General features: G+C 43.7%; 1 protein-coding gene across 1 annotated transcript in view; it reads right to left on the reverse strand.

The window, feature by feature from the left end:
* Positions 1-26,862, reverse strand: part of ARHGEF28 (Rho guanine nucleotide exchange factor 28) — a 144,022-nt gene extending 117,160 nt beyond the window's left edge. Inside the window, exons 1-6 of the mRNA XM_029910919.1 lie at positions 26,794-26,862; positions 26,547-26,618; positions 23,988-24,135; positions 20,519-20,812; positions 2,224-2,407; positions 51-231 (exon numbers count right to left, since the gene is read on the reverse strand). Coding sequence (XP_029766779.1) covers positions 51-231; positions 2,224-2,407; positions 20,519-20,812; positions 23,988-24,135; positions 26,547-26,618; positions 26,794-26,862 — 948 coding nt within the window. The remainder of the gene's footprint in view (positions 1-50; positions 232-2,223; positions 2,408-20,518; positions 20,813-23,987; positions 24,136-26,546; positions 26,619-26,793) is intronic.
* Between the last annotated feature and the right edge of the window lie 1,024 nt (positions 26,863-27,886).

Below are 27,886 nucleotides of genomic sequence, written 5' to 3' on the forward strand. Positions count from 1 at the left end.
TTGTCAAAAAAAATATATGTTTCTATGCATTCTGCTAATTTGGCACCTACCTTGTAAAGAAAGGTTCTATCCCAGAAGTATTTCCTGAAGAGCTTAATGTCAGACTCCAGCAAACGTTCTGCGGTGTGATTAAATGTCAGTGTCAGAGTTCCTGATGAATGAACAAACTGTAGGAAAGCACACTCACTGATCTCAGCTCTAGAAATGTCAAACGAATGACTGCCCTGAAAACTGAAACAACACACTATTTAAATCAAAATATATACTCTGTGCACAGGTTTAATGAAAATATAAACACAGAGAACTTTCTGTTCTCATTGGTGCACAGCACTTCAAAATTCTAACACTGTACAAAAAAAAAATCTAAGGCAGAAAATATAAAACATCCATGAAAAACATATCTGGGCAAACAAATAGTTACCAGTGAATCCATTCACCATAAGAAAATTCTGTTGTTTCAAGCCATCAAGATGAAAAAATGGTTACATTAGGAATAATGGCAGCAAAATAAAACAGCAACACTAAACATCTAGTTTTCCCTACTATTGTAAAATAGAAATAGTACCTTTTCCTGTTAATGTTGCCATATATAGTAGCGTGAAGGAACTGGCAGGCTTACTAGCCGATTACAGTGAAAAACAGACAGTGTCTCAAGGGAGCGCTGCACTGTTTGGATGTTACAAACAAATGAGACATTCATAACAAAATGTACTGTACCAGCTTTGTAAGTCATTTTCTCATGCAAATTAATGTAGGCATAATACTCACACCAACTGTATGTTGTGCAGAGCCATAAACAAAAGAGCTCCATTCCAAAACAAAAATGTAACTGAATTCTTGCATGTGTTTTTTTTTCTGTTCACTTGTGGCTTTTTCATTTCCAATGGGGACTTTCTGATGGTGGAATATGATTATTTGGTAGTGCAGGACAATTACAAACACAATGGAGTTCCTAAAATCCATACATCTGAAACTTCAGATAATTAAGGTCCGTGGAAGCTTCAGTCCTGCAAGTTACTGGTCAGGGATGAAGCTCCCTGGCAGCTCCAGAAACTTAGCCCTGCCTGGGTTGATACTCAGCTCCTTCATTTATCCAAAACTCTGTCTTACAGATGTTTCAGAGTCCTCCAAGACCTTGGTAAAAGTGGGGTTCAATTGTACTTTTTAAAACAAATTTCCTTGCCCTGGTTCCTGTCAGCACTTTAGATTATTAAAACAAAAACCTGTAAAAAGTTACTTTGATTTTCACCATTTAAACAGTGTGTGTACTTTTTCACTGCTCTTTTGCATCTCCAGAACTTGGACAATGAAAATAAACTTCCACTTTTGAGAGCAGTCACTTTCATTTTCTAGTTCTGGTGCACTAGCGCTAGACCAGTGTAGCAATGCTTGAATTGGGCTGCAAACACTACAGGGGGATGAATGTTTAAAGTTACTCAAAAAGCGGTTTTCAATTTATCTTCCCATTTCATGAAGCATTTCTACGAATAATAGATTTTTATAACACACTTTCCCCCACCAAAACCTGTAATTGGGACTTCGTAAACAATTTTGCTGATGCACAAAAATGAATAAAACACAACTCCCTCCTTTTTGCCACATTGGTACCGCAGGACTAAAAATAGTAAAAATATATTTTTGTCATTAAATTAAGCAGATTTAACTCTGACTATACAGAGGGAGCAGCTCAGAGGAGTAAAAAAATGTGCCATTTCTACATCACTTTTCAGACTAGAAAAGTATATTAAAGGTTATAAACACTCAGATAACCATGGAAAAATAACTACATGCTACTGTACAATTTTGTGTTGAGGTCCCACAAATCCAAAATAAACAGTGATATTTTTAAAATATTAATTCTTAAAGCAACAGACTTAAGTCAGATGCCAAACATAAACTATTTACTCCAAAAAGGACAAATAAAATAAATCCCTCATGTATTTATCTAATCAAGCCAGAGTTTAAACCAAATTTAGATTCGTATGTTTGCCATTATATTACTGTTAAAAATGTTACCAATTTTGCCACACACCTAGAATGGAAGACATATATGAAATCTTATTTTTAACAAGAAATACAAGATTTCACACCTAAAACCACAACGCTGACAACAACCAACAGAACAGAAATAAACATTCAGTTTAAACTATTTTGAAATAAACATTTTGCTCTTCAGTTTTAATGGCTAATAGTTTAATAGAGGTAATAGGCCATTACACTCACTTCATGAAGATTTCAACAAGTCTGGAGTATCCATTCTGTGAAGCCAAATCTAATGGTGTTGCTCCAGCTTCATTAGGTAAAGCTAATGCCAATGGCCCACCAGGCTGAGATAACAGGAATTGCGAGAGTTTAACCAAGCCCAATCTTACTGTGAGATGAAGCAGCGTTTCTTTGCGATTAGACTCTAAAAAACACATATGTTTATTTGTTAGTAAGCATCATATAAATCTTTTTAAAGTCGGTGCAAATACAAAATACATATAGTCCAAAGATCCACTTATTCCAAAAGTTAAAGAAAATGCTAGGAGTCTGTATTTTCTACATCTCAACTCTCTCTGTGTACAGCACCTAGCACAACGGGGCCCTGATTGCTAACTGGGCCCTCTAGGCTCTACTATGCTACAACTTATAAAGAACAAGGCAGCTTTCCAGCTGCTTTGCGTTGCCTCAACAGCACAAAACAGCCACAGCTGGGACCAAGAATCTAAAGAAGTTTCTTTACAAGGCATGTGATTTATCCAGTAAGGCTGTTTATAAGTACAGCAAAAGATTCTTAATGATGCAGACATGCAGGTAAAATGTACAGGATGCATTTCTTTCATTTCTCTTTTCAACATGGTGGCTTCACCTGCCTGTTTTTCCTCTCACCTGCCTCTTCGTTCTCTGCTTTTTAACATGTAAACATCAAGGTCAATGGAGGGTGAAGCTTAAAAGATAACAGTGAACAAGATGGACTGAGTCTCTTTCTATCACGTCCTACTCTCACACTTCATAAAGAAAATGCTCGGGCAGCAAATAAAAAAAAAAAAAAGTGGGCCTGCAGCTCAGATTTTTCTTCCATTCTGTTCTACACAGGTTTTCAGAGTGCACCTATAACTGTAGTATCTGAGTTCCTTCCTGCAATGTGACTACACATCTGTCACATGCTGGTTGTTCTCTCATCCTCCACCCAGAGGGAGAAGCATGTGTAGTGGAGATATTGGTAGGTTGGTTTTGGTTTTTGTTAAATATACCTGTTGCTATGTGTTTGCGGGGGGAGGGCAACATCAAACAAATATGCCTTGCACTGGGAGCAGGAAGTGGTGAGGTTTGTGAGGGAGGGAGTTCATTCCACAGTCTCGGCCTGAAGAAGTTTCGGTCTCTGGCACAGATGAGCTTTACTCTTATTCTTGAGAGTTCCATTATGCCAGAGGAGTGAAGCTGACGATCACAGTCTTCATCCTAGAGCTTTAACTGGTATGCTGGGCCAAGCCATGGAGCACTTTAAAGATAAGGACTGAGAGACCCTGAACTTGATTCAAAATTCTATGGGAAGCCAGTGTAGAGAGTAGAGGACAGGTGTGATGTGCTCACAGTAGCATGTGTTGTTGAGGAGACATGCTGCAACATGTTGTACTAGTTGATGTTTCCTAACTGCTGAAGGTTTCATGCCCAGGTATAGCATATTGCTGTAGTCTAGACGAGAGGTGAAGAAGGCATGAATAACTGAGACCAGGTCTTCATCCAACAGGGTGGGACTGAGTGTCCTATACAACTGGAGATGGTAGGGAGGAATAGCTTAGTGGTTTGAGCATTGGCCTGCTAAACCCAGGGTTGAGAGTTCAATCCTTGAGGGGGCCATTTAAGGATCTGGGACAAAAATCTGTCTGGGGATTGGTCCTGCTTTGAGCAAGGGGTTGGACTAGATGACCTCCTGAAGTCCCTTCCAACCCTGATATTCTATGATTCTATGAAAGCTCTACTCACAGCCATTGCTCTGTGAGAGCTCAGCAGAGCAAGGAATCCAAGACTACAGATTGAACTGATCAATTGTGAACCTTCAATCAAAGGAGACTGCACCTATGCCTGCAAACTCCTCAAAATATTTTCCTCTGACCAGCATCTTGCATTCTGATTTCAACACGGAGTTAAATGAACAGCTAGAACTATTAATATGTTTGATATTTCAATTTAGTCAGTCTATAGTCCTCATAACAACAATCATCAAAGTCCGAAGGAACAAAAATCTCATTTTGGACCCACTTGTTTATACAATTCAATTTCAACATTATCTCATCAAGTAAATCCATTTTTCTGAAATAAATAGGATGAAATTCAATAAGGACAAATGCAAAGTACTCCACTTAGAAAGGAACAATCAGTTGCACACATACAAAATGGGAAATGACTGCCTAGGAAGGAGTACTGCGGAAAGGGATCTGGGGGTTATAGTGGACCACAAACTAAATATGAGTCAACAATGTAACGCTGTTGCAAAAAAAGCGATCATCATTCTGGGATGTTGTGACGTTATTGATTTGAACTCGGACCATATAGAACATGGTTGCAACCAAAGTCCTGTAGTGGCACCACATCTTGTATAAAGGGGGTCAAATGAGGTGTCTAAGACAAGGTTATGGTTTGCTGGTTATAATTATGCTGTCTATATGTGTGTATCAATTTTGTAGTTGAAGTTATGAATATTGGCTCTATACTGTCTGTATTTCAAACTTATGCTATGCTTCTGGGAAACATCCCAGACAAGTTGGTGTTAGCTCTGCCTAGCCTGCTTGATGGCCCATTAAGGACCATCAGCTATACAATTGACCCATTGAGAGAAGGCAGATACGCCTTGCAACTCAGCAAAGTATCCAGGGACTTGCCCATGTGACTCCAGACTCCATTTTGCTGTAATTTTCCACATTAAGGCCTGGTCTACACTATGAGTTTAATTCGAATTTAGCAGCGTTAAATCAAATTAACCCTGCACCCATCCACACAACGAATCAATTTATTTCGAAATAAAGGGCTCTTAAAATCGATTTCTGTACTCCTCCCCGACGAGCGGAGTAGCGCCAAAATCGATACTGTCATTTCGAATTAGGGTTAGTGTGGCCGCAATTCGATGGTATTGGCCTCCGGGAGCTATCCCACAGTGCACCATTGTGACCGCTCTGGACAGCAATCTGAACTCGGATGCACTGGCCAGGTGGACAGGAAAAGCCCCGCAAACATTTGAATTTCATTTTCTGTTTGTCCAGCACAGGAGAGCACAGGTGACCACAGAGAGCTCATCAGCACAGATAACCATGCAGGCCGATAATCGAAAAAGAGCACCAGCATGGACCGTACGGGAGGTACTGGATTTGATCGCTATATGGGGAGAGGATTCAGTGCTAGCAGAACTTCGTTCGAAAAGACGAAATGCCAAAACTTTTGAAAAAATCTCCAAGGGCATGATGGAGAGAGGCCACAATAGGGACTCAGAGCAGTGCCGCGTGAAAGTCAAGGAGCTCAGACAAGCCTATCAGAAAACAAAGGAGGCAAACAGTCGCTCTGGGTCAGAGCCGCAGACATGCCGCTTCTACGCTGAGCTGCATGCAATTCTAGGGGGGGCCGCCACCACTACCCCACCTCTGACCGTGGATTCCGAGGCGGGGGTAATCTCAACAGCCACACCTGAGGATTCTGCGGACAGGGAAGAGGAGGAGGAGGAAGAGGACGACGACGAGCTTGCGGAGAGCACACAGCCCTCCGTTCTCCCCAACAGCCAGGATCTTTTTCTCAGCCTGACTGAAGTACCCTCCCAAGCCAGTACCCAAGACCATGACCCCATGGAAAGGACCTCAGGTGAGTTTACCTTTTAAAATATAAAACATGGTTTAAAAGCAAGCGTTTTTTAATGATTAATTTGTCCTGAGGACTTGGGATGCATTCGCGGCCAGTACAGCTACTGGAAAAGTCTGTTAACGTGTCTGGGAATGGAGCAGAAATCCTCCAGGGACATCTCCATGAAGCTCTCCTGGAGGTACTCCAAAAGCCTTTCCACAAGGTTTCTGGGCAGTGCAGCCTTATTCCGTCCTCCATGGTAGGACGCTTGACCACGCCATGCTAGTAGCAAGTAATCTGGTATCATTGTATGACAAAGCCTGGCAGCGTATGGTCCTGGTGTTTGCTGGCATTCGAGCAACATCTGTTCTTTATCTCGCTGTGTAATCCTCAGGAGAGTGATATCGCTCATGGTAATCTGGTTGAAATACGGGAATTTAATTAAGGGGACAGAGGTGGCCGTTCCTGCTGGGCTGTTTGCCTGTGGCTGAAAAGAAATCCTTCCCTGCAGTTAGCCAAGCGCGGGGGGTGGGGTGGGGTGGGAGGGGAATTGGCACTGAGCTTTTCGCCTTTGGCTAGCAGGGATCTTCCCTGATACCAGCCACGCAGTGGGGGGAGGGGTACAGCGATCATCCCAGATAATTCATGGTGGGTGGGGGGCAGGGGGCTAGTTTGGTTTCTGCAGGGATCTTCCCTGATACCAGCCACACGGTGGGGGGAGGGATAAAGCGATCATCCCAGAGAATTGGATGGGGGGCGGGTTAGTTTGTTTTCTGCTGCTGAAGGTTAACAGGAAAACCGCAGCAGTCAACGGGCTTTGCTTGGTATGTGGGAAAGGAGGGCGCAGAAGCCGAAAGACAATGGCTTACCATGGCCGCATGCAAGCCGAATTCTGTTGCCCAGACCTGCGTCTGTGATCTCTAACACCAAAGCCACAGGCGCTCAATATTAAGATGGAAAATGCGACCTTGTACTGAAATCACATGTGCTATGTAATGTGAATAGTATTTTTCACCGTGAAAGAGTATAAGCATTGTTCTGTAAAATGTATCTTTTTAAAAACTTCTCTCCTTTTTTCCATCCCTCCAGCAGCTGCAAATTTTTCAAGCCTCCCTCCTCCGTCCCGAAGGCTATCTCAGATAAGGCGGCGGAGAAAGAGGACGCGAGACGAGATGTTCTCGGAAATAATGGAATGCACCCGCAATTAAAAAGCTCATTTGAATGAGTGGAAGGACACGGTATCTAAGTACAGGAAAGATGCCAGTGAACGTGAGGTCATGAGGGACGCTCGAGATGAGAGGTGGCAGGCTGCAACGCTGGGGCTGCTGCGTGATCAAACGGACATGCTCCGGCGTCTGGTGGAGCTTCAGGAACGGCAGCAGGATAACAGAGTGCCGCTGCAGCTGCTGTATAACCTCCCTCCCCCCTCATCATGTTCCATAGCCTCCTCACCCAGACGTGTAAGAACGCGGGGGGGAGGGAGGCTCCGTGCACCCTCCCACTCCACCCCAGTGGACAGCCCAACCAAAAGGCTGTCATTATATTGAATTTTTTCAGTGGCCTTTTATTTCCCTCCTATCCTCCTCCCAAACCTCATCCGGGTTATCTTGTCAGTTCTCTCCCTATGTTTATAATCAATTAATAAAGAATACATGATTTTTAAATGATAGTGACTTTATTTCCTTTAAAAGCAAGCTGTGATTTAAGGGGGGAGGGTGGTTTGCTTACAGGGAATGAGTCAATCTATCGCCCCACCACAGTTAGGGAATCCCACTGCAGCAAAGCCATCCACTATGACCTGCACATTTCCCAGAGTCGCTACCTTTCGTAGCAGCAGCTCAGTGATTGCTTTGGCTACTTGCATCACAGCAGCCCCCACAGTAGATTTGCCCATTCCAAATTGATTCCCGACTGACCGGTAGCTGTCTGGCGTTGCAAGCTTCCACAGGGCTATCGCCACTCGCTTCTCAACTGTGAGGGCTGCTCTCATCTTGGTATTCTGGAGCTTCAGGGCAGGGGAAAGCAAGTCAAAAAGTTCCATGAAAGTGCCCTTACGCATGCGAAAGTTTCGCAGCCACTGGGAATCGTCCCACACCTGCAACACTATGCGGTCCCACCAGTCTGTGCTTGTTTCCCGGGCCCAGAATCGGCGTTCCACGGCTATAACCTGCCCCATTAACAGCTTGATCTCCAAAGCACCGGGGCCCGCGGTTTGATAGAATTCCATGTCCATGTCCTCATCACTCTCGCCGCCGCGCTGCTGTAGCCTGCTCCTCGCCGCCTGGTTTTGCAGGTTCTGGTTCAGCATAAACTGCACGATAACGCGCGAGGTGTTTACAATGTTCCTGACTGCTGTCTTGAGCTGAGCGGGCTCCATGCTTGCCGTGGTATGGCGTCTGCACTGTTCACCCAGGAAAAAGGCGCAAAATGGTTGTCTGCCGTTGCTTCCCTGGAGAGGGGGGAGGATGTACCCAGAACCACCCACGACAATGTTTTTGGCCCCATCAGGCATTGGGATCTCAACCCAGAATTCCAATGGGCGGAGGAGACTGCGGGAACTATGGGATAGCTACCCACAGTGAAACGCTCCGGAAATCGACGCTAGCCCCAGTACATGGATGCACACCGCCGAATTAATGTGCTTAGTGTGGCCGCATACATTCGACTTTATACAATCTGTTTCCAAAATTCGAATTATATAAATTCGGATTAATCCCGTAGTGTAGACATACCCTAAGAACAAAGAGGTGTTCTTATACCTGGAAAAGACTATAAAAAGGCTGATGCCTCGTCTCCATCTGGTCTTCAATCCTGCTTCTTACCTCTGGAGGGACTTTGCTACAAATGGAAGCTCTACACAAAGGACTGAATGACCCATCCCAGCTGGGGATGTACTCCAGAGACTTGATTTAAACCTGCAGTTTATTTCATCACTGCTACAAGCCTGAACCAAGAACTTTGCCATTACTGTATGTAATCAATTCCATTTAACCAATTTTAACTCTCATCTATATCTTTTTCCTTTTATGAATAAACCTTTAGATTTTAGATTCTAAAGAATTGGCAACAGCGTCATTTGTGGGTAAAATCTAATTTGTATATTGACCTGGGTCTGGGGCTTGGTCCTTTGGGATCGAGAGAACCTTTTTTCTTTTACTGGGGTATTGGTTTTCATAACCATTTGTCCCCATAACGAGTGGCACTGGTGGTGATACTGGAAAACTGGAGTGTCTAAGGGAATTGCTTGTGTGACTTGTGGTTAGCCAGTGGGGTGAGACCAAAGTCCTCTTAGTCTGGCTGGTTTGGTTTGCCTTAGAGGTGGAAAAACTCCAGCCTTGGGCTGTAACTGCCCTGTTTAAGCAATTTGTCCTGAACTGGCACTCTCAGTTGGGTCCCGCCAGAACCAGCATCGTTACAAATGTATTAGCAGGAGTGTTATAAGCAAGACACAAGAAGTAATTCTTCCGTTCTACTCCACGCTGATTAGGCCTCAACTGGAGTATTGTGTCCAGTTCTGGGCACCATGTTTCAGGAAGAATGTGGACAAATTGGAGAGAGTCCAGAGAAGAGCAACAAAAATGATTAAAGGTCTAGAAAACATGACCTATGAGGAAAGATTGAAAAAACTGGGTTTGTTTAGTCTGGAAAAGAGAAAACTGAGAGGGGACAGGATAACAGTTTTCAAATATGTAAAAGGTTGTTACAAGGAGGAGGAAGAAAAATTGTTTTTCTTAACCTCCGAGGATAGCACAAGAAGCAATGGGCTGAAATTGCAGCAAGGGAGGTTCAGGTTGGACATTCGGAAAACCTTCCTAACTGTCAGGGTGAGTAAGCACTGGAATAAATTGCCTAGGGAGGTTGGGGAATCTCCATCATTGGAGATTTTTAAGAGCAGGTTGGACAAACACCTGTCAGGAATGGTCTAGATAATACTTAGTCCTGCCACGAATGCAGGAGACTGGACTAGATGACCTCTCGAGGTCCTTTCCAGTTCTATGATTCTGCTCAATTTGCACAGTCATTTAGAATATGTTACCGTTCCACCAATGACAATGGAAAGGTGTGATCTGTGATTGGGCTTTGTGTGTGTGTGCGTGCGTATGTGTGTGTAAATAATCCATTAACAAAGAGCAGCAGAGGTTTATAAAATTTATGCCCCACCACAATAGTTACAACAAATAGAGTGACAGAAAGATGACTCAAAAGAGAGAGACAGGGTAGCTGGTCAAAGAAGCAAATAATTATATTACCCAAGAATATTGCTGAATCAACCAGTGCAATCACTGTAACAACAGACAACTACAGTGGCTCAAAATTGAGCATGGGACATATTCTACCATCAATACAGTGAATAGTCCCTTGCCCTATGAAGACACCTTTTATAACTTACCACAGGCATTGTGGTAACTTATTTATTTGTATCTTCAAGACATACAAAAATATATTTTATATTATAAGGTACTTATTACTTGAAAATCACATGATAATTCGGCCAGTCAAACTGCATGACTGGCTCAACACTAATCACGCTCTACCACTTAAAGAAAACACTTTGAACAATGCACCTGGCTCTGTAACAAAAACTCAGCCCACTATAATTGCACTAGGGGGAGGAAAAATTAAATATAAAAAAAATCATCCCTTACGTTAAGTTTAAGGTAAGTTACTACTATTTGTGTGGGAGTTTTCAAAAGTGACCATTGCGCTTGGGTGCCCCAAATTTTGGGTGATCCACCCCGAGACACCTTGTGCCTGATTTTCCACAATACTGAGCTCCTTTAAAAGTCCTCAAAAATCTAGGTACTCGGAATTGATTAACTAATCACTTGTGAAAAGTTAGGGACGACAACAAATACTGCCCAGAACAAAGAGGAAATGAGTCTTTCCACTCCATATCATCTAAGCACATCTCAGAGGACTTGAGAATGGCCATGGCCATAGGGTGACCAGATGTCCTGATTTTATAGGGACAGTCACGATTTTTGGGTCTTTTTCTTATATAAGTCTCCTATTACCCCCCCACCCCGATTTTTCACACTTGCTGTCTGGTCACCCTACATGGCCACCTCTAGTCTATTTTTTTTTTCTGCCTTGAAAAATAATCATGCTTAAATGGGCACGATCCTGTTTTATCAGTATATTTTAATAGGTTTAATAATCCTGGATTTTCATGGCTTCTTAAAAGCTGAAAGATAATCTGCTTCCATAACAAGGGTCAAATTCTGACTGCTCAGTGCTCAAAGGTTCACTCCAAAACTCACACAAAGTGACAGCAGCATGGGCAGAACTTGAGGAAGTTTTGAAAATTTACAGACTGGCAAAAGGAAAAATGAAAAAGTAGGTGGGACAAAAAAACAAACAAACCTGGGCATCATTCATTCGATTGCATTCAGTTACAAAAATGGGAGAGAGAGAGAGAGAGAGAGAGAGAGAAAGACAAGACTGGGGAAAGTTTAAATTAAAAAATGGAAAGATCTGAAAAGGCAAAAGCTTTTTGGAAAAGTTTTCAGTTTTGAGAAAAGGCCATTTTTCATTAAAGAACTATTCCCCTTCCCCTTCAAGATCTGAATGAAAGATTTCAACCATTTCTAAGCATAACAGTATGGCAGTGGTTTAATAAAGGCCTAAATGCTGCAAAAAAAGGTGGTGTTGGGGAGGGGATTTGCCAGCTAGACCTTGTTTTGCATCAGATCTTGATTCTGCTGCCAAAACACTGTGTTTGAGTGATAAAAATCTGAGCCAAACAATCTGTTTTAAACATTAAATAAATCCTTTTGTTCTTACTGCACCTGAATCCCGTCCTCTGTCCAAAACAATAAAAGAACAAAACAAATATTTCTCTCTGACAGAAATGACTAAGCTCTTTCTGGGCTATGAACCTCATTCATTTCCTGGAAGGAGACTGAAAACTCCAGACTTGTAACTTGAAGAGAAGACGGAGACACCACAACAGGCCGACAGTTTTTCAGTTTTTCCTGGCTCCATCTTCCTATGAACTCCTATGCATTGTCAGACCTTTATATTAGATAAGAGATTGTTTATAAAATGTTCTTCAGTATACCGCAGTCCTGAGAAACTTACCCACATACTTATCTTTACACACTGTGAATAGTCATGTGAGTTGACTTGTGTGTGACTAATCACAACTGGGCACGTGAGTAAGTCTTTGCAGGATCAGAGCCTTAGTTAGTGCCATGTGATTAGACTGGATGACCTCTGCTTGTCCAATACCACAACCCCCCCTACAATAACCTTGCGACCCCTCCACAACTTTTTTTTGGGTCAGGATCCCTATAATTACAACACTATGAAATTTCAGATTTAAATAGCTGAAATCATGAAAATTACCATTTAAAAAATCCTATGACCATGAAATGACCAAAATGGACCGTGAATTTGATAGGGCCCTAATGATAAGAGAGGCACAGCACAGAGTCTCCCACATGCAGTCACCAGGGGATTTCACACACAGGCCAAATCTGCCCTAGAAACTTTTCTCAATATAGCAATGTCAGTTACAGGTACAAATTTTTTGTGACATTCCTATCCCAGCAAACCCCACTAGTGTAGCTACACTTATACCAACATAAAAGTTCTTTTGCCTGTATCATTTATTTCACTCAGGGAACAGAGATATGCTATACCAGCAAAAGTACTTGTTTGTTGCATCTACACTAGGAGGGTTTGCTACTATGCCAGCAAACCTTCTCTAGTGTAGCCACAGCTCCAATTATGTTTGCTTGTTTCAGCGATTCCAACAAGTTGTGAGGCAACACAAGGGGTCTGTTAGCAGAATGATATTTCCCTTCCATTTCTATAGCAGCCAAACACACTCAAAAGTTGTCTAGCTTATTATTGTTGCTGTTATTGTCTACTGAGCACTGAAAATGTGCCTAATGCAGAGAGTTTAGGATCTCAAAAACAAATACCGAGAAGACATTAGAAACTGCCATAATGGAGCAGACCCAAGGCCCATCCAGTTCAATAACCCATCTCCATCAGAGGTCAGTACCAGATGTTGCTGAGGAAGATTGAAGAAACCTTCTAATCCCCAGTAGTCAGAGATTGGCTTAATCACTGAAATATGAAGCCTGTTTCAAAATTTGTTAGCACTAACAACTGTAACTTTTAATATTTTTGTTATCTCTACAAATGTCCAATCCCTTTTTGAACAGCCCTTTAAAATCTGAGATGGGGTGGGGAATGGAGTGGGAGATACCAGAAATCTCTTCCATGCTAACTAAGTTATGCATCCAGTATTTCCCCAAATCCTTGAAGGAGAACACATGAGTTTTGCCAATTCCCCCACCTTTCTTTCTCAAAATACCAAATTTTAACGCAAATTAAGTGAGAAAGTCATATACACAAATGTTTTGTACAATTTAGGGCAAGGATACAATGTGGATAAGCTGGGTGTGAACAGCTGAGACTTATCAAGAATGGCTACTATCACAGGAAGTACTAGTAAAGAGAATTACGCCAGTAAACAAAGAAAAATAGATAAAGTCTAAAATGTCACAAAGTAATGAACACTGTTCAGAAAAACAGATGATAAATGCAGTGCGTTTGAATTCTCTACCAGCTTCTCCTACAAGAGCTATTCTGAAGAAATAATTATGACATATTTATGAAATAGGAAATCAATGTTGTTTATGCTAGAAAATTAAATATGAGCATAGGCTACTTCCTTTGCTATATCTATAATTAATTTTCAAGGTGAATAATATTCATGAAAATTCAGAAACAGAAAATTCTGTTGCTTCTACTAATGGTTCCAAACTTTAAAGAACATTATCTACCTTGAAAAGTATTATGGTTTGGGACAAAGGAAGTAGCAAATGTTCTTATTTCATTAATAGCACAGTTACAGTCATCCAGACAATCTTAACTCCAGCCTGTAGCAGACCTCTGAAAACATCCATCCATCACCCAGGGGTGTGAAAACTGTATGGGTGAGTCCCACAGCCTGTTCCCCACAAATCCTACCCCACCAACAAAATAGGGAACACGCTGTGCAGGGATCCTTGCAGAGATTTCCTCGCCTGGCCCAGACCTCTCCCACAGGTTTTTGCCCATGGGACGGGTCAATTTGGGCTGATAGGTTTTTTTCAGCAATTTCTACAGAGCCCTTAATCTCTATTCTGCTCTACAGGGGTTTTCTATAAAGGGAATAAAAAGTACCTATCACGGGAAGTATTTTAAAATATGAATTCTAGAGCTGCTTGAAAAAAATCCAATTTTTTTGAAAAAAATTGATAAAAAAGGGAAACATTTTCTCATTTTTTGGCCAGTTCTAACAAATTCTGTGCCTTAATCCACATTAGTGATTAGCATCCTGCAGAGTTTCTTTTTCAGAAATTAAGGCTACATTTTTTTGTTTTGTTTTGTTTTTAAAGGGTATTTGAATGCATGGAGTCTCCTTTAGCTCTGGTTGCGACTGTGAAGCAGAACATCATGACCCCTCATGTATTATGTATGTGGGTAGCTGGTGACATTGCTTTCTGTGTGTGCAAACAGCCACTTATTCCAATAATAATTTATGCTTCCTGAAAGGTTCATGCTTTTATTAACTGTTCCTTTTTTCAAGTTTAAATAATGCGGCTAACAAGTTCTGACCTGTGTGACTGTATTAAATTCCTGGATTGTTTAGAACACTCAGTGGCCAATTCAATTCCTCCCTTTATCCAGCCCATTTTATACACTTACAAAGGGATTACAAGAACTGGTTCCAAATACCAAAACTCTTATGAATAAATTATTCTTTTGACTGTATTTCCATCAAACCATGTGTCTCTAAATACTCATTAAAAAAAATGAGGTCCAAAAACACCATAAGGTAGAATAATTTCCTCCATCAATGTCATTCTAAAGTCATTTTCTTTGAATAAACACTCTGGGAATCGATAACAGCAGCCCTTTGAAAACTAACAATTCAAACAAACAGCTCTTTTGTCTGATAAATGTGTGGTCCTAACGTAGGTACAGTACTCTTACAGTAACTGATAAGCAAGCAATTAGTGAACAAATCATGTATATTAGTAGTTCTCAGCCTGGGATAAGAGGAAGTTAAGATATTAGTTACATAAGAATTTTTAAAAAGAAACAAAATAAAACCATACACATAGAAATGAGAGGAAAAGGATATAGTGAAGGGAAAAGGGAAAAAACATGCAGTGTAGACAAAGAAGTTGACAGAAATAAAGTCAATCAGCTTATATACCATGTGTGCAGGGGACTGGACTAGATGACCTCTCAAGGTCCCTTCCAGTCCTATGATTCTATGCGCACGCACACACACACAATGCTGCTCAGTAATTTGTAAACTTGTTAAGTAGTGTGAGAGAGATGCTCCCTGACAACTTAGATTACACGCTCTTTGGGACAAGGACTACCTTTTGGTTGGGTGTTCACACAGAATTTAGCACAATGGGACCCTGATCCATGTTTGGAGCGGGGTTCCCAGGCACAAATGAAATGCAAATAATGAATAATAAGGGACCCATTCAGACATTTTTCATTGGAGCATATGCTAAAAAGGGTCAAGAATAAGAGCTCATATAGGTTATGAAAAAGCAACCCAGTATAACTACAACAATGTAGCTAATACAAATGCCCATGATGTAGAGACACTGCAACAGTACAAACAGGAATTGCACTGGTGCAATTCACACCAGTAAGTTAGCAGAGCAAGTCACTTTGATGCAAGGTCCTACTTACCATTGCAGTGCACCTACGATGTGGGGTTTGAATAGGGTTACCATCCGTCCGTATTTCCCCGGACATGTCCGGCTTTTGCGTCTTTAAATAGCCGTCCGGGAGGAATTGGTAACAAGGTTAAAAGGTCCGGGATTTTTCCCCCTCCCCTCCCCCCTCCCTTCCATGCAGAGTGCGGCATGGTGACTGGGCGGCTGGGCCTGATTGAGACGCTTCCATTGGCCTCCAGCAGCCAGAGCCCCTCCCCTGCTGCCTGCAGCCCGGTGTAACGACACAAACAGCCCCACGGGCAGCGTGTTTTGCCTACACGTGGAGCCAGCATCTGACCGGCATGGGCATGGTAAGGGGAGTCCTGGGGGGCAGTCAGGGAGCAGGAGGAGGGTTGGATGGGCCTGTCTTGGGGTGGGGCTGTGAATATGGGCTGGGGGGGCGGCGGGTTATATTCTTTTGTGGTGCCCGAGCTCCAGCAATATCCAGGGCCGGGGGCTCTGCTCCAGCAATATTTGGAGCTGGGTCTCTCCCCCGGCCCTGCCTGGAGTGGGCCCCGGCCTCCACCTGCCGCCCCCCCCCCCTCCACGCGTCCCCCCCCACCGCGCGGGTCCCCCCCGTCCCTGCCCGGAAGAAAGCAGCACGCGCCTCTCCCCTGCCTGCTTGTGCTGCCCAAGTAGCACATTCCTACGCTCCCGGCAACAACTGCTGTCTGCTGCCCCAGGGACCTAGTGCCCCCCCATCCACTAATGGCAAGGCAGGCTGCCCTTACCCTGCCCTTCCACCCTAGCCCTGAGCCTCTCCAACGCCCCAAACCCCTCATCCCCAGCCCCAGCCCTCATCCCCCCGCACCCTAATCCTCTGCCCCAGCCTTGAGCCCCCTCCTGCATCATGAACCCCCCATCCTCAGACCCAACCCTCATCCCCCTGCACCCTAATCCTCTGCTCCATCCCTGAGCCCCCTCCTGCATCATGAACCCCTCATCCTCAGACCCACAGCCCTCACCCCTGCACCCCCTCCTATCCCCAAACCCCCTCCCCCTTCCCACACACCCCCTCCTGCCCTCAAACTCCCTCCCAAAGCCTGCACCCACTCCCTTTGCACCGCCTCCCACCCCCAAACTCCATCCCAGAGCCTGCACCCCTCACCCCCTCCTGAACACCCACCCCCTGCCCCAGCCTGGAGCCTGCACCCAGCACCCAAACTCTATCTCAGAGCCTGCACCCCTCCTGCACCCTAATCCTCAGCCCAGGACCTGCATCCCAGACCTCCTCCCCCCACCCAACCCCCCTTCCAGAGCCTGAGGCAGGTGGGGGGGCAGGTTCTGGGCACCACCAAAATTTCTACAAACCTGCCACCCAGGGACAGGTAGGGTCCTAGGGGGGCAGTTAGGGTGGGGGGTTCTCAGGAGGGGGCAGTCAGGGGACAAGAAGCAGGGGTGGTTGGGGGTTCTGAGGGGGGCAGTCAGGGGGTGGGAAGTGGGAGGGAGTGGATGACGCGAGGGCGGGGCTAGGGCAGGGCTCCCCCCCCCCCAGTGTCCTCTTTTTTGATTGTGGAAATATGGTAACCCTAGGTTTGAAGCGCTGTAGCTACACTGGTGTACATACCCTGGTGCAAAAAAACAAACAAGAGACAGCTGTATAGAATAGTGGCATTGTGAGAAAAGCTGTTCAGAACACTGCAAATCAGAAGGGATCAACAGGAGTAATCAGAGTTCATTTTCCTGAGTGAATAGATATATTCTCTTCTTGACTCATGTATGTCATTCCGATTAGTGTTAGCTAGGGTTACCATTCGTCCGGATTCTCCTGGACATGTCCAGCTTTTTGAGTTTAAAAATAGCTGTAAATGTCCAGATTTCTCCCCCCCCGCCCATGCAGAGCGCGGCACGGCTGACAGGGCAGCCAGCCGGATCGAGCCACTCGCACGGGGCTCTGGCAGCCAGAGCCCCTCCTCCGCTTCCCCCCTCCTCTCCCCTGCAGCTTCAGATCACTCCACTCCCCCTCCCTGCATTCGCAGATCACCAGCCATTCGCATCAGGCCTCCAGCAGTCTGGAGCTCCTCCCCTTGCTCCCCCTCCCCTGCTGCCCAGCGCGCCGCTCAGCAGCACTATGCAAGGGTGGGAACCGGGCTATGCGCTCCGTGGGGGAGCACGGCAGCGTGTCGGGCTCCGCGTGGAGCCCAACACGCTGTTCTGAGTGGCACAGTAAGGGGGCCAGGGGGTCAGAGAAGGGGCAGGGGGGTTCTGGAGGGGGCAGTCAAGAGACAGGGAGCAGGGAGGTTGGATGGGTCAGGAGTTCTGGGGGGGGCTGTCAGGGGGCGGGGGTGTGGATAAGGTTTTGGGCAGTCAGGGGACAGGTGGGGGGCAGTTAGGGGCAGGGATCCCAGGAGGGGGCAGTCAGGGGACAAGGAGCAGGGGAGGGTTGGGGGTTCTGAGGAGGGCAGTCAGGGGGCGGGAAGTGGGAGGGACAGGGACGGGGCTAGGGTGGGGCTCCCACCGTCCTCTTTTTTGATTGTTGAAATATGGTAACCCTAGTGTTACCAAGAGATCTGCACGCATATGGAGAGAAGAATGTACCCTATCATGCCAAATAAATACAATTAAAGCCCTTGCAGTACTATGTGTGCTACATTCCTGACTATAGAAGTGAGGGTCCTCACCAATTGTGCTACCAATTGTGGGGAGTTTTATTCAGGAACCAGCAACAAGAGAATCACTGCTAACTTTAACAACCTTGACATAGGTATAAGGTGAGAGGTGGTTTCACAAATAGATAAGTACCACATTAGAGACTATCACCACTGCCTTGAAATGCACCCAGAAGCAAACGGGAAGTCAGTACCAAACTTTAAGTATGGCTGTTATGTGCTCAGAACAGTTCCTTCACCCTGCATAGGTGGGAGGTATCCTGCACATGCTGATGATTCCATCTGGTCTTCAAGGGGGATGGACTAGCTATTGACCATTAGTTACTGGCTAAGACAGAATCGCAGGTTACAGGGAAAATCTAAAACAGAGAAAATATCCACACAACACAACTGATGATGAAACACATTTGGGGCAAAGTGATCCCATATTTCAAACAATTACATTTAATGCAGTAGTTGGGACACATTTCCCAACTTTATCACTGCATTTGAGGCTTGTCAGTCTAAAACAAAGTGGAAAGCAAGTGCAAAAGGTATGAAAAGAAGAGGTAAAGTGAAGCCCTTTCAGACTCTTCTGGTAGTGAGTAGTGCAATATGCAATGAAAGGAGCATTTTAAGTGAACTTGCTGGACAATAACTGAAAATTAAAGAAACAGTCCAGTGATATTTAGATGGAAGCTGCTATTTTCACAGGAGTGCCTAATACTGTCTGAGACAGTCTCATGACCCTATGACTTTAAGACTCAGTAGGCTTAGTAGAAGTAAGTGAAGCTGCAGCACGTTTAGTGTGGGCAGATGCCATGCAAGTGTCCCAATGCAGCCCTGGCTTTCTACCTCCGGATATAGCTATGTCTACTGATACTTTAGACATGGGCCTCACTAGGACCCCAAACTGAAACCCACTGAAGTAATGAGAAGATTCCCATTGCCATCTGTGGCCTTGGATCAAGCCCTGGATTAGAAACTATGCTCAACCACAATGTAGCTTAGTTATGTGAACCAATGTTTACTACACATGAGAAGGAAACAACTGAACATACTCTTTTTTATTGCCTAAGCCAGCAACTCTCCATACATGTGTGCACTAATTCAATGCACCACACAAGCCACTCTACCTTGAAAAAAAACAAAAAAACAAAAAAAAAACCTCTTCAGGTATATCCCTAATAAATTTTGTAGGGAAAAATAATCCTATGAATTAAACCCATTTTTTAAAACAGATTTCCAAACTCCTGAAAAACCTTTTTTCAAAAAGAACACTCCAGAGCAGTATGAAATCCACTATTATCTACAGACATAGTGGAATTAGAAAAATCTTGAAACAATTCTCACCCAATAAATAGAACGGGGTGAAACTCAGTTGTTTGGTTTCCCAAATGTTTTTTTTCAGCTTAGGTTCACATGGGGTTGCTTGTCCTCAAATTTTGAACAATTTCAAGTACTCAAAACAAAACTCAGCCAAATGTACCAGACTGTCAGTGGAAAACACGTGAAGCCATCAAGTTTCACATGGCTTACAAGCAAAGCTATAAATCAGCTGGGTCTAAAGAAAAAGTTCATGCTCCTCAGCAAACCTAACCCCAGTTGTGTGTTTGTAATGAAACCTGAAACCGACGTTTCACCTGATTTCATTACAAAAGTTTTAGTAATACTGCTCAAATAAAGTACCGTGGCTATTTTTCATTCTACGTTCTTTCAGCACACAACCAGCCACTAAAAAATCCCATGCTTCCCTAGCAGAACATATTAATATATTAATGATGAGTCCATCTTGTACCGGGGTGGCCCTGAAATCTATGGAATACTTATTCTTCAAGGGGTTAATGCAATCCTAAGTGAGGCATCACTATTGATTGTACTGTGGTAAACAATATGAATAGTCACTAGTTAGAGTTCCTGTACTGAGACATTCTTTGCCTGTTTCATGACATAATTTTTTTACATCTTCTTTTGTTGGTGTAACTTGTTTTTTCTTCTTTTTTTTTTTTTTTTTTTTTTTAATATTTCATCAGTTTGGAATCAAGGTGGAGACACTTCATTATTATAATCCTTGGTTTTTTTGAAGCACCAAATTTGTCATCAGTTGTAGACAGGCATTATTCATCAAAAGGACTAAATTCACAGTGAGAGTCAAGGTACAAAAGGTTCTTTGAGAGACTGAATTACAATAACAATGTGATGCTACAGGAACAAACTGAAGCCTTGATTTCCCTTATGATGGGGAACTTACGTTTCAGAGAACAGTAAAATAAACCACAGGGATGTGGAATCTGCTATGAAAGGTCACAAACACTAGTATGCATTGTACAGGTACAGGCAAATTACAGTTAAAAGCTTTTAAATCAAAAATCCTACCGTCTTCTGAACAATTTCCAAGGACGTTCCATGTAGGTGGCAGCTCTTCATGAGCTATGGCCAGCATCATATCATGATCCAGTGACTGCAAATCTTCCACAGTTAGCCCAAACTTACTGAGTAGTGTCTGGTGACTAGTAGAAGTGACGCAGTCAAAGTGGCTAACCAGAAAATGAGATAACTTGCCAGACAGATTCTGTTTGTAAGTGACAGAACAGCAGCCCAGGGTCACAGGTGAATATCCCTTTGTGTACATGACCACAGAGACCGAAACTGTTTCTTGGCATCCATGGCCTGAAATATAACGTAGATTAATCATTAACACATTAGCTACTTTTAGAATATATATTGCTCTTCCCTCATCTCTTTTTTAACCTAAGAAATACTTTGAAAATGTATCTGAAATTGCTGTATTTTACTTCCCTCCATTTAAATCCAGTTGTTAAAGGGAATCTATCAACCACTTTTGGTCACAAATTTAAAACTGACTATACTGTTAGCAAATGTCCTCCCAGTTATACTGATGTATTTGGTTTCAAAACCAGCCTTTCCAGTCCTGGGTACTTTAAGATGGTCTGCTTAAAAACACATGTCAGGTTACAGTAAGTGCTGAATGACCCAATTCAAAAGCATGAGGTGGCTTAGGGCATTTCAGCACCTACAGTAATTTAAGAGAAAAAAAAAGATGTGAAATGGGAAATTTAAATTATCTGAGTCCTAGAATTCCTTTGACAGTCTTGGTTCTACCCTGCAGAGTCCTCAGTATTCATCAGCAGGACTGAAAGTGGGAGACAGGTAGGTGGTCATTGGCAGACCGCATCTGAGCATGGGTGCTAGGTGAACAGATCCCAGCACGCAGATTTTGGGGCCATGCACAGCTAGGTACACCTCCAATCCCATACCCAAAGCACATCTGCTAGGTCACAGTGAGCAGGCGTAGGGAGGGGGGGAAACAGAACTGGGAGCAGTGAATGGGCAGAGCAGCAGATGTCACCTGCAGGGTAGCAGCTCTTGGCATGTAAATTAAAGATGCAACAGTCATCTGAATGGAAAATTACAACTTTCAGACTAAGACCAGTATAGATGGTGACGGTGAGTCGCCTCCAGTGGCAACTTTTTCTATACTTCCATTCTGCTCCCCTAGCAAGATCAGCCCTTTATTTGTGACTGTTGTCACCGATCCTGGAAGCAGTTTTTTGGGTCGGAAGCAAGAAAAATGATAACAGCAAAGAAAGGGATTCCTGAGGGACAAGGAGTGAGAGCACTGGGATTTATTTTTTTTAACATGGATTTCATACCCACTGACCTCCCCAGAAGCTTTCCACAAATGTATGTCTCTATTTATGCAACCACATTTTTGACAACACTGATTTAAAGCAATTTTAAGTTTTCAATGTATGGCTGGAATTTTCACAGGTGCCCAGCTGTGTTAGGAGCCCACTCTCCTAGACACCTAACTCCCTCAGGCTATTTTGAAAACCCCAGAGTTAGGTTCTAAATGTGAGCTGGCATACTGACATCTTAGAACTATCTCTACAAGAGTTGTGCACTGTTCTTATACATCTCACATGAGTGAACGCTGAAACCTTCTGATACTATTTTAAAGGGGAGATTTTAAAACAATGTAGGTATGCATCTAATTTCTGCATACTACTACTACAATTGTTCATACAAATCAGTTAACACAAGAAAATGGGCAAGTAAACAAGAAACAGTGATAGCAGTGGTCTTTAAACATAAAATGATACAAAGTACTTTTATTTGGCAACTTTGCTAAGTAAAGTTTTGTTACAATATAAAGACTATTCAACTCTCAATCTTTGTTTTAATATCCCATTATCTTCTATAGGAATAGGTAGCAGGTTGAGTGTAGTCTATGGCCCTATGTTTTTATTTCTTGTCCACAAACAATTCAAAAACAAATTCATTCCTCTATAAAAAATTAGTTTGATACCCTGGAATAAAACATGACATTACATTTCTTCCATGATAATCTCTTCCCATTTAATTAATTAAAGAAGCAGTCATGGGAAAGCACAGAATTTTTCCTTTTAATCAACTGCCAGTTTTCAGAATCTAAATCTCCTCTAATTATTGCATAAGTAAATAGGAACAAGTAACAAGCAGAGTCTAATGCACTGGCAGATTGTATTTATATCTGCTATTTACTAACAAATGGAAAGTTCACAAGTCATTTTTTTAAAAAAACCATCGGTTTCCGTATTATAGCAGCCAAGGGGATCATCTCTTCTTAAGGCAGTAAGTGGGGTGTTAGGCTAGTCCAAGTTCACACCCTTCATTGTGAAGCACCAGTATCATATGTTTGCATCCCACTCCCCTTCCACATGTATCATCAGCTTAGGCAATGTTCCAAAGACAAGCGTGGACGACTTCCAACTACAAAACTTCAAATCAGAAGAGAGAATTAAGAAGTGATGCTCCCCAGTCCTGCTCTCAGGGATGGTGGCAGTAGTTGCAAGGTGACTCTAACCCAGGTCTTTATGTAGCACTACATTCATGGGTGCCACACTAATTCCAGAAGTCAAATAAGTATGGGCATTTCTCACCCCACCAGAAACAAGAGGGTTTACTTGCTCACCAACAAGTGTGTTTCCCATTCTTTTTTCTTCCTTCCCCCACAACCCAAAGAAACAAGCACTTAAAATGCAGAGGCAGGTCTAGGCACTTAACCTGAACCCTGCCTCCTTGGATCTACCTCCCATAATATAATCTCTTCACATCATTTGTCAAATGATACAATGCAGGCTGGAATTGTCCACAAAACCTCATACCCAGCAAGCCACAGAGCAGCACACATATAATCTAGACCTGGACAAATCCACAATTCTCAGTAAAATCCCCAGAGCAAGCCAAGATTGAAGAACTGGAAGAACTTAACCACTACACCTCTACCCTGATATAACACGAATTCGGATACAACGTGGTAAAGCAGCGCACCGGGGGGGCGGGGCTGCGCACTCCGGTGGATCAAAGCAAGTTCGATATAACGCGGTTTCACCTATAACACGGTAAGATTTTTGGGCTCTCGAGGACAGCATTATATCGGGGTAGAGGTGTACATCCTAGGATGGCCCACAGACTGACACAGAGGGGTTCTGCAGGCTTCAGAAGTCCAGGATGTCCAGGTGCAAGAGTCCTGGGGTGAGACTTGGCTTGTTTTGTAGATGTCACAGAGGCTTAATCATCAAGTCACATCTGAAGACCATATGCACTGTACTGCTCCCCCACTGCAAACAATATATAGTGTTGCAAAAGGCACAAGAGAGCAGAAGCAAGACTAACCACTCAAACTCATCCCCAAAGTCCACCCCACCACACCATGTTTCCCATTATAAAAACTTAATAAGAAAACACAACTATGTCAAAATATCAGATTTTAGTTCACATCAAAAAGGAAAGTGGGGGTGGGAGAGAGAAATAAAAAATGTGATATAACAACAGTCCTCACCTGGAATGATGGACTGAAGAGCACTATCATTAATTCGTTCAGCAAACGTTATATGTCTCTGAGTGGATCCACTGTAAACAAAGTAACATTCAGCATCTTCTGGGAGGTAAATATCTTTGTCAAACTTTGCATATACAGTCATCTGTCCCTGAAAAAGGAATATAACTTTGTATACACCCAGCAGTGTTCTAACAGCCAATAAGTCTACTAATATATATTTCAGATTTTAAAAGTTTGTTGGTTATTTTTCAGCTCTGCAACATACAGTAGTTCAAATAAAAATCTGCTATTATTCATCCCTGTTCAGAAGGCAATACTATATTTATCAAACTGTAATGGATAGGATTAATTTTTAAAACTTTTTTAACTAATTCCTGTAATCCCAATTCATACCTATAGAAGAATATCAAACTTTTAACCAAGCATAAATAAGTGTGTCAAAATAAGTAGGCCAATCAACCAGTGTATTTTAATATTCATGAGGCCATTCTATTAAAAATATAAAATTTCTCCATTCTGAAATGTATTTTATGCTAATTTATTTCAGATTTATTTCAAATGAAATGATCTTATTGTTAACACTTGGTTGGGAAAAAAAAAGCACTAATATATCTCTCTAGTATGATTGTGCAAGATCGAAGAAATACGAGGTCCCAGAGACAGCTGCCCTTTTTGTTTTATTTTTTAAATAATCAATAGAAAGTAACAAGCCAAGAAAAATCCACTGTACAATAGCTTCAAAAAAAGCACAGGAAAGGGATCTGAAAGCAGCAAACAATAACAAATGTCTGCAATTTCTGAGGGAGGAAATTTAGATGAAGTTGTATTTCCTAAAAGAGAAGAACAGCTTGCTTCACAAGGGTTGCTGGTTGCTATGATTACTTTTAATAAGCCACAGTCAGAATTGTCTTAACATGTCGCTAACTATGTATTTTATGGAAAACAAATTGCATTAAAACATCACAATCTTTCATACTTCAAATGGATATCTGATCTGCATCTACTCAAAACAGGTTCCTGACTGAGTGAACTAGAACAGAACTTTTCAAGAGTTTCAAAAGATTATGACCATACACCAATATACAATAAAAATATTACATTTATATTGTGCCCTTGATTCACACTTCCTCTGGTGCTTTGTAATCATCACTGAAGAAGCATGCAGTTAAGTATTTGAGGTGTCCCCATAACCATCAGTCCCCCCTCTGCTTGCCACCCCTCTTGATTTTCACTTTAGTTTATTTCTGTGCCTCAGTTGAAAAGCAGAATCCAGAAAGTGCCTCTTAAGGAAGGGCTTCCATGGTACCACACCTCTGACCAAGTCTTCGGAGTGGGCATCTTCACCCACTCCTCACTCAGACTTGCCTGAATGCTTTGTTTCCCTTCTCTCTGGAAATGAGTGCACAAGTGTCTTAAATAAAAACAAGTGTATAGAAATTAAAGAAAATTAAAGCAAATAGTGTCAGACTACACATCATCTTGTTTAGATACAAGATTTATCCTAAGTTACATCCTAAATGTGAGCAAAGTTTAAAGTCTAGCACACTAAGGCCTGCTCTACACTAAAAAGTTAGGTTAACCTAAGCCACCTTGCATCAACCTCTACACTTAAATTTAAATTTTTGAAATGCCTTTTCCTGACTGTCCTGTCAGGGGAGCACACCTAGCAGCTCTCCATTGCTGTGTATAACTGCCCAGCTAGGGTGACCAGAGGTCCCAATTTTATAGGGACAGTACCGATATCTGGGGCTGTGTCTTATATAGGTGCCTATTACACACACACACACACACACACACACACACAGAGCCCGATTTTTCACACTTGCTATCTGGTCACCCTATGCCCAGCTGACCATGCCACTACACACTCAAGATGCGCTCTGGCCTGGAGCACACAGGAGAGATTGTATCTTATGGGCCTGAGCCTGTGCAAGCACAGCTACGGATCAGCTGTAGAAACATGGACATCCATGGGCAGATTGCTTGGGGGATGCAGGAAAAAGGGTATGGCAGGGATCAGCAGCAGGGCCAAGTGAAAGCCAAGGAACTGCAGCAGGCACATCAGAAGGCCAGGGAGGCCAACAGGCGATCTAGTGCTGAGCTGCAGACCTGCTGTTTTTACAAAGAGCTGCATGCCACACTTGGGGAGACCCCACAACCACCCTGCATACCACCATGGATACTTCTGAGAAGCCTGAGTCTCAGACTCCCTGGCATGAACAGCAAGGACAAGAAAGAGGTGGAAGAGGAGAGGATGGGGGACGGGTGACCGGAGGGGTCCAGCTGCACCGCAAGCCAGGAAATATTTGAGACTCCACCTCAGTCCAGTCGGTCGAGCACAGATGAGCCCGATGCAGGGGAAGGAACCTTGAGTAAGTGTGTACATTTATTTCCTATTGCAGTGACGGTACTCCCAACTTAACAGGACATGGCTATCAACTTTTCATTAATTTACTCCTACTAGAAGAGGTAGCAATACAACAAAGAGAAGTAGTGTTATCTGCTTTTCATTCCCCTATACAGTTAGGCAAAGGCGGTCATGTGAAGCACTTTGTTTACGTACACAGGGATCTCCCTTGAGTCCTCCTGAGAGACCTCAATTAAACTTTCATGGAGGTGCTCTGCAATCCTCTGCCAAAGGTTTCAAGGGATAGCAGCTCTATTTCTGTCTCCGCAATAGGATGCTTTCCCCATGCCAGTTGGCGATAACTTTGGCAGGCACTGTTGCAGTCAACAGACTAGCAGCATACACGTGCAGGCAGCTTTGAGATGCCAGCAATAGCTGTGCTTTCTATGTATTTGCTACCTGCATGAGTGAGATATCAACTAAAATCACCACCACCTGTGAAACAATGGTGCAGGTATCCAGAGCCATTGCCCTATATTCATAGTTTCATGCAAACAAGCAATTTCCTCCTCATTTCTCTCACATCTGGCGGACTCTATTCACCCTGGCAGGTGCGATGAGTGGTGCCATGCATAAGCAATCCCAAGCAGAAGTGTCAATCAGCATGTCTTGTATAAAACTTTTGGGGAGCAAAAGTAGAAAGTTCTGAATCTGAACTTTTGCTTTCTGTAGTGCCTATGCGGACAATGGTATCTGTGCATGATTTATCTGTAGTTGCTGCCCTTGTGGCCTGGAGGGGTTCTCCCTCCACACTTGAGCCAGATAAAGAGGGGAAAGAAGCAGACTCAGGATGACCTGTTCAGCAAGATCCTGCAACCCAGTGCTGTATCAGAGCATGAACAGAGGGCCTTGAGGCATAGGCGCCGACTCCGTGGGTGCTCTGGGGTTGGAGCACCCACGGGGAAAAATTAGTGGGTGCTCTGCACCCTCTGGCAGCCAAGCTCCCTTCCCTCCCCTACCCCACCTCCTCCTCCCACACTGAGTGTGCCGTGTCCCCGCTCCTCCACCTACCTCCCAGCACTTCCCACCTGGCCGCCGCCAAACAGCTGTTTTGCAGCGTTAGCCTGCTCCGGGGGTGGGGGGGGGGGGGGGCAAGAACGTGGTGGGCTCAGGGGAGGAGGCGGGAAAGAGGCGGGGCCAGGGCGGGGATTTGGGGAAGGAGTTGGAATAGGGGCAGGGAGGGGGCGGAGTTAGGGTGGGGACTTTGGGGAAGGGGTTGGAATGGGGACAGGGCCTCATGGAAGGGGTGGAGTTGGGGCGGGGATGAGGGTCGAGGGGGGTCGAGCACCCAGGGGAAAGAGAGGAAGTCGGCACCTATGCCTGGAGGATGAATAGTGTAGACTATGGAGAAGGAAAGAGCAGAGAGGAGAAAGGTCCAGGAGTCCCAGAGGAAGAGGCCAGGGAGCTGCATCAGGACATAATGGGGCTTCTCTGGCAGCAAACGCAGATTCTGCAGACTCTTGTGGACCTACAGATTCAATCTCAGGCTCAC

Source organism: Terrapene carolina, unplaced genomic scaffold (genome assembly GCF_002925995.2).
Source record: "Terrapene carolina triunguis isolate 2854851 unplaced genomic scaffold, T_m_triunguis-2.0 Scaffold69, whole genome shotgun sequence".
NCBI classification, from domain to species: domain Eukaryota; kingdom Metazoa; phylum Chordata; order Testudines; family Emydidae; genus Terrapene; species Terrapene triunguis.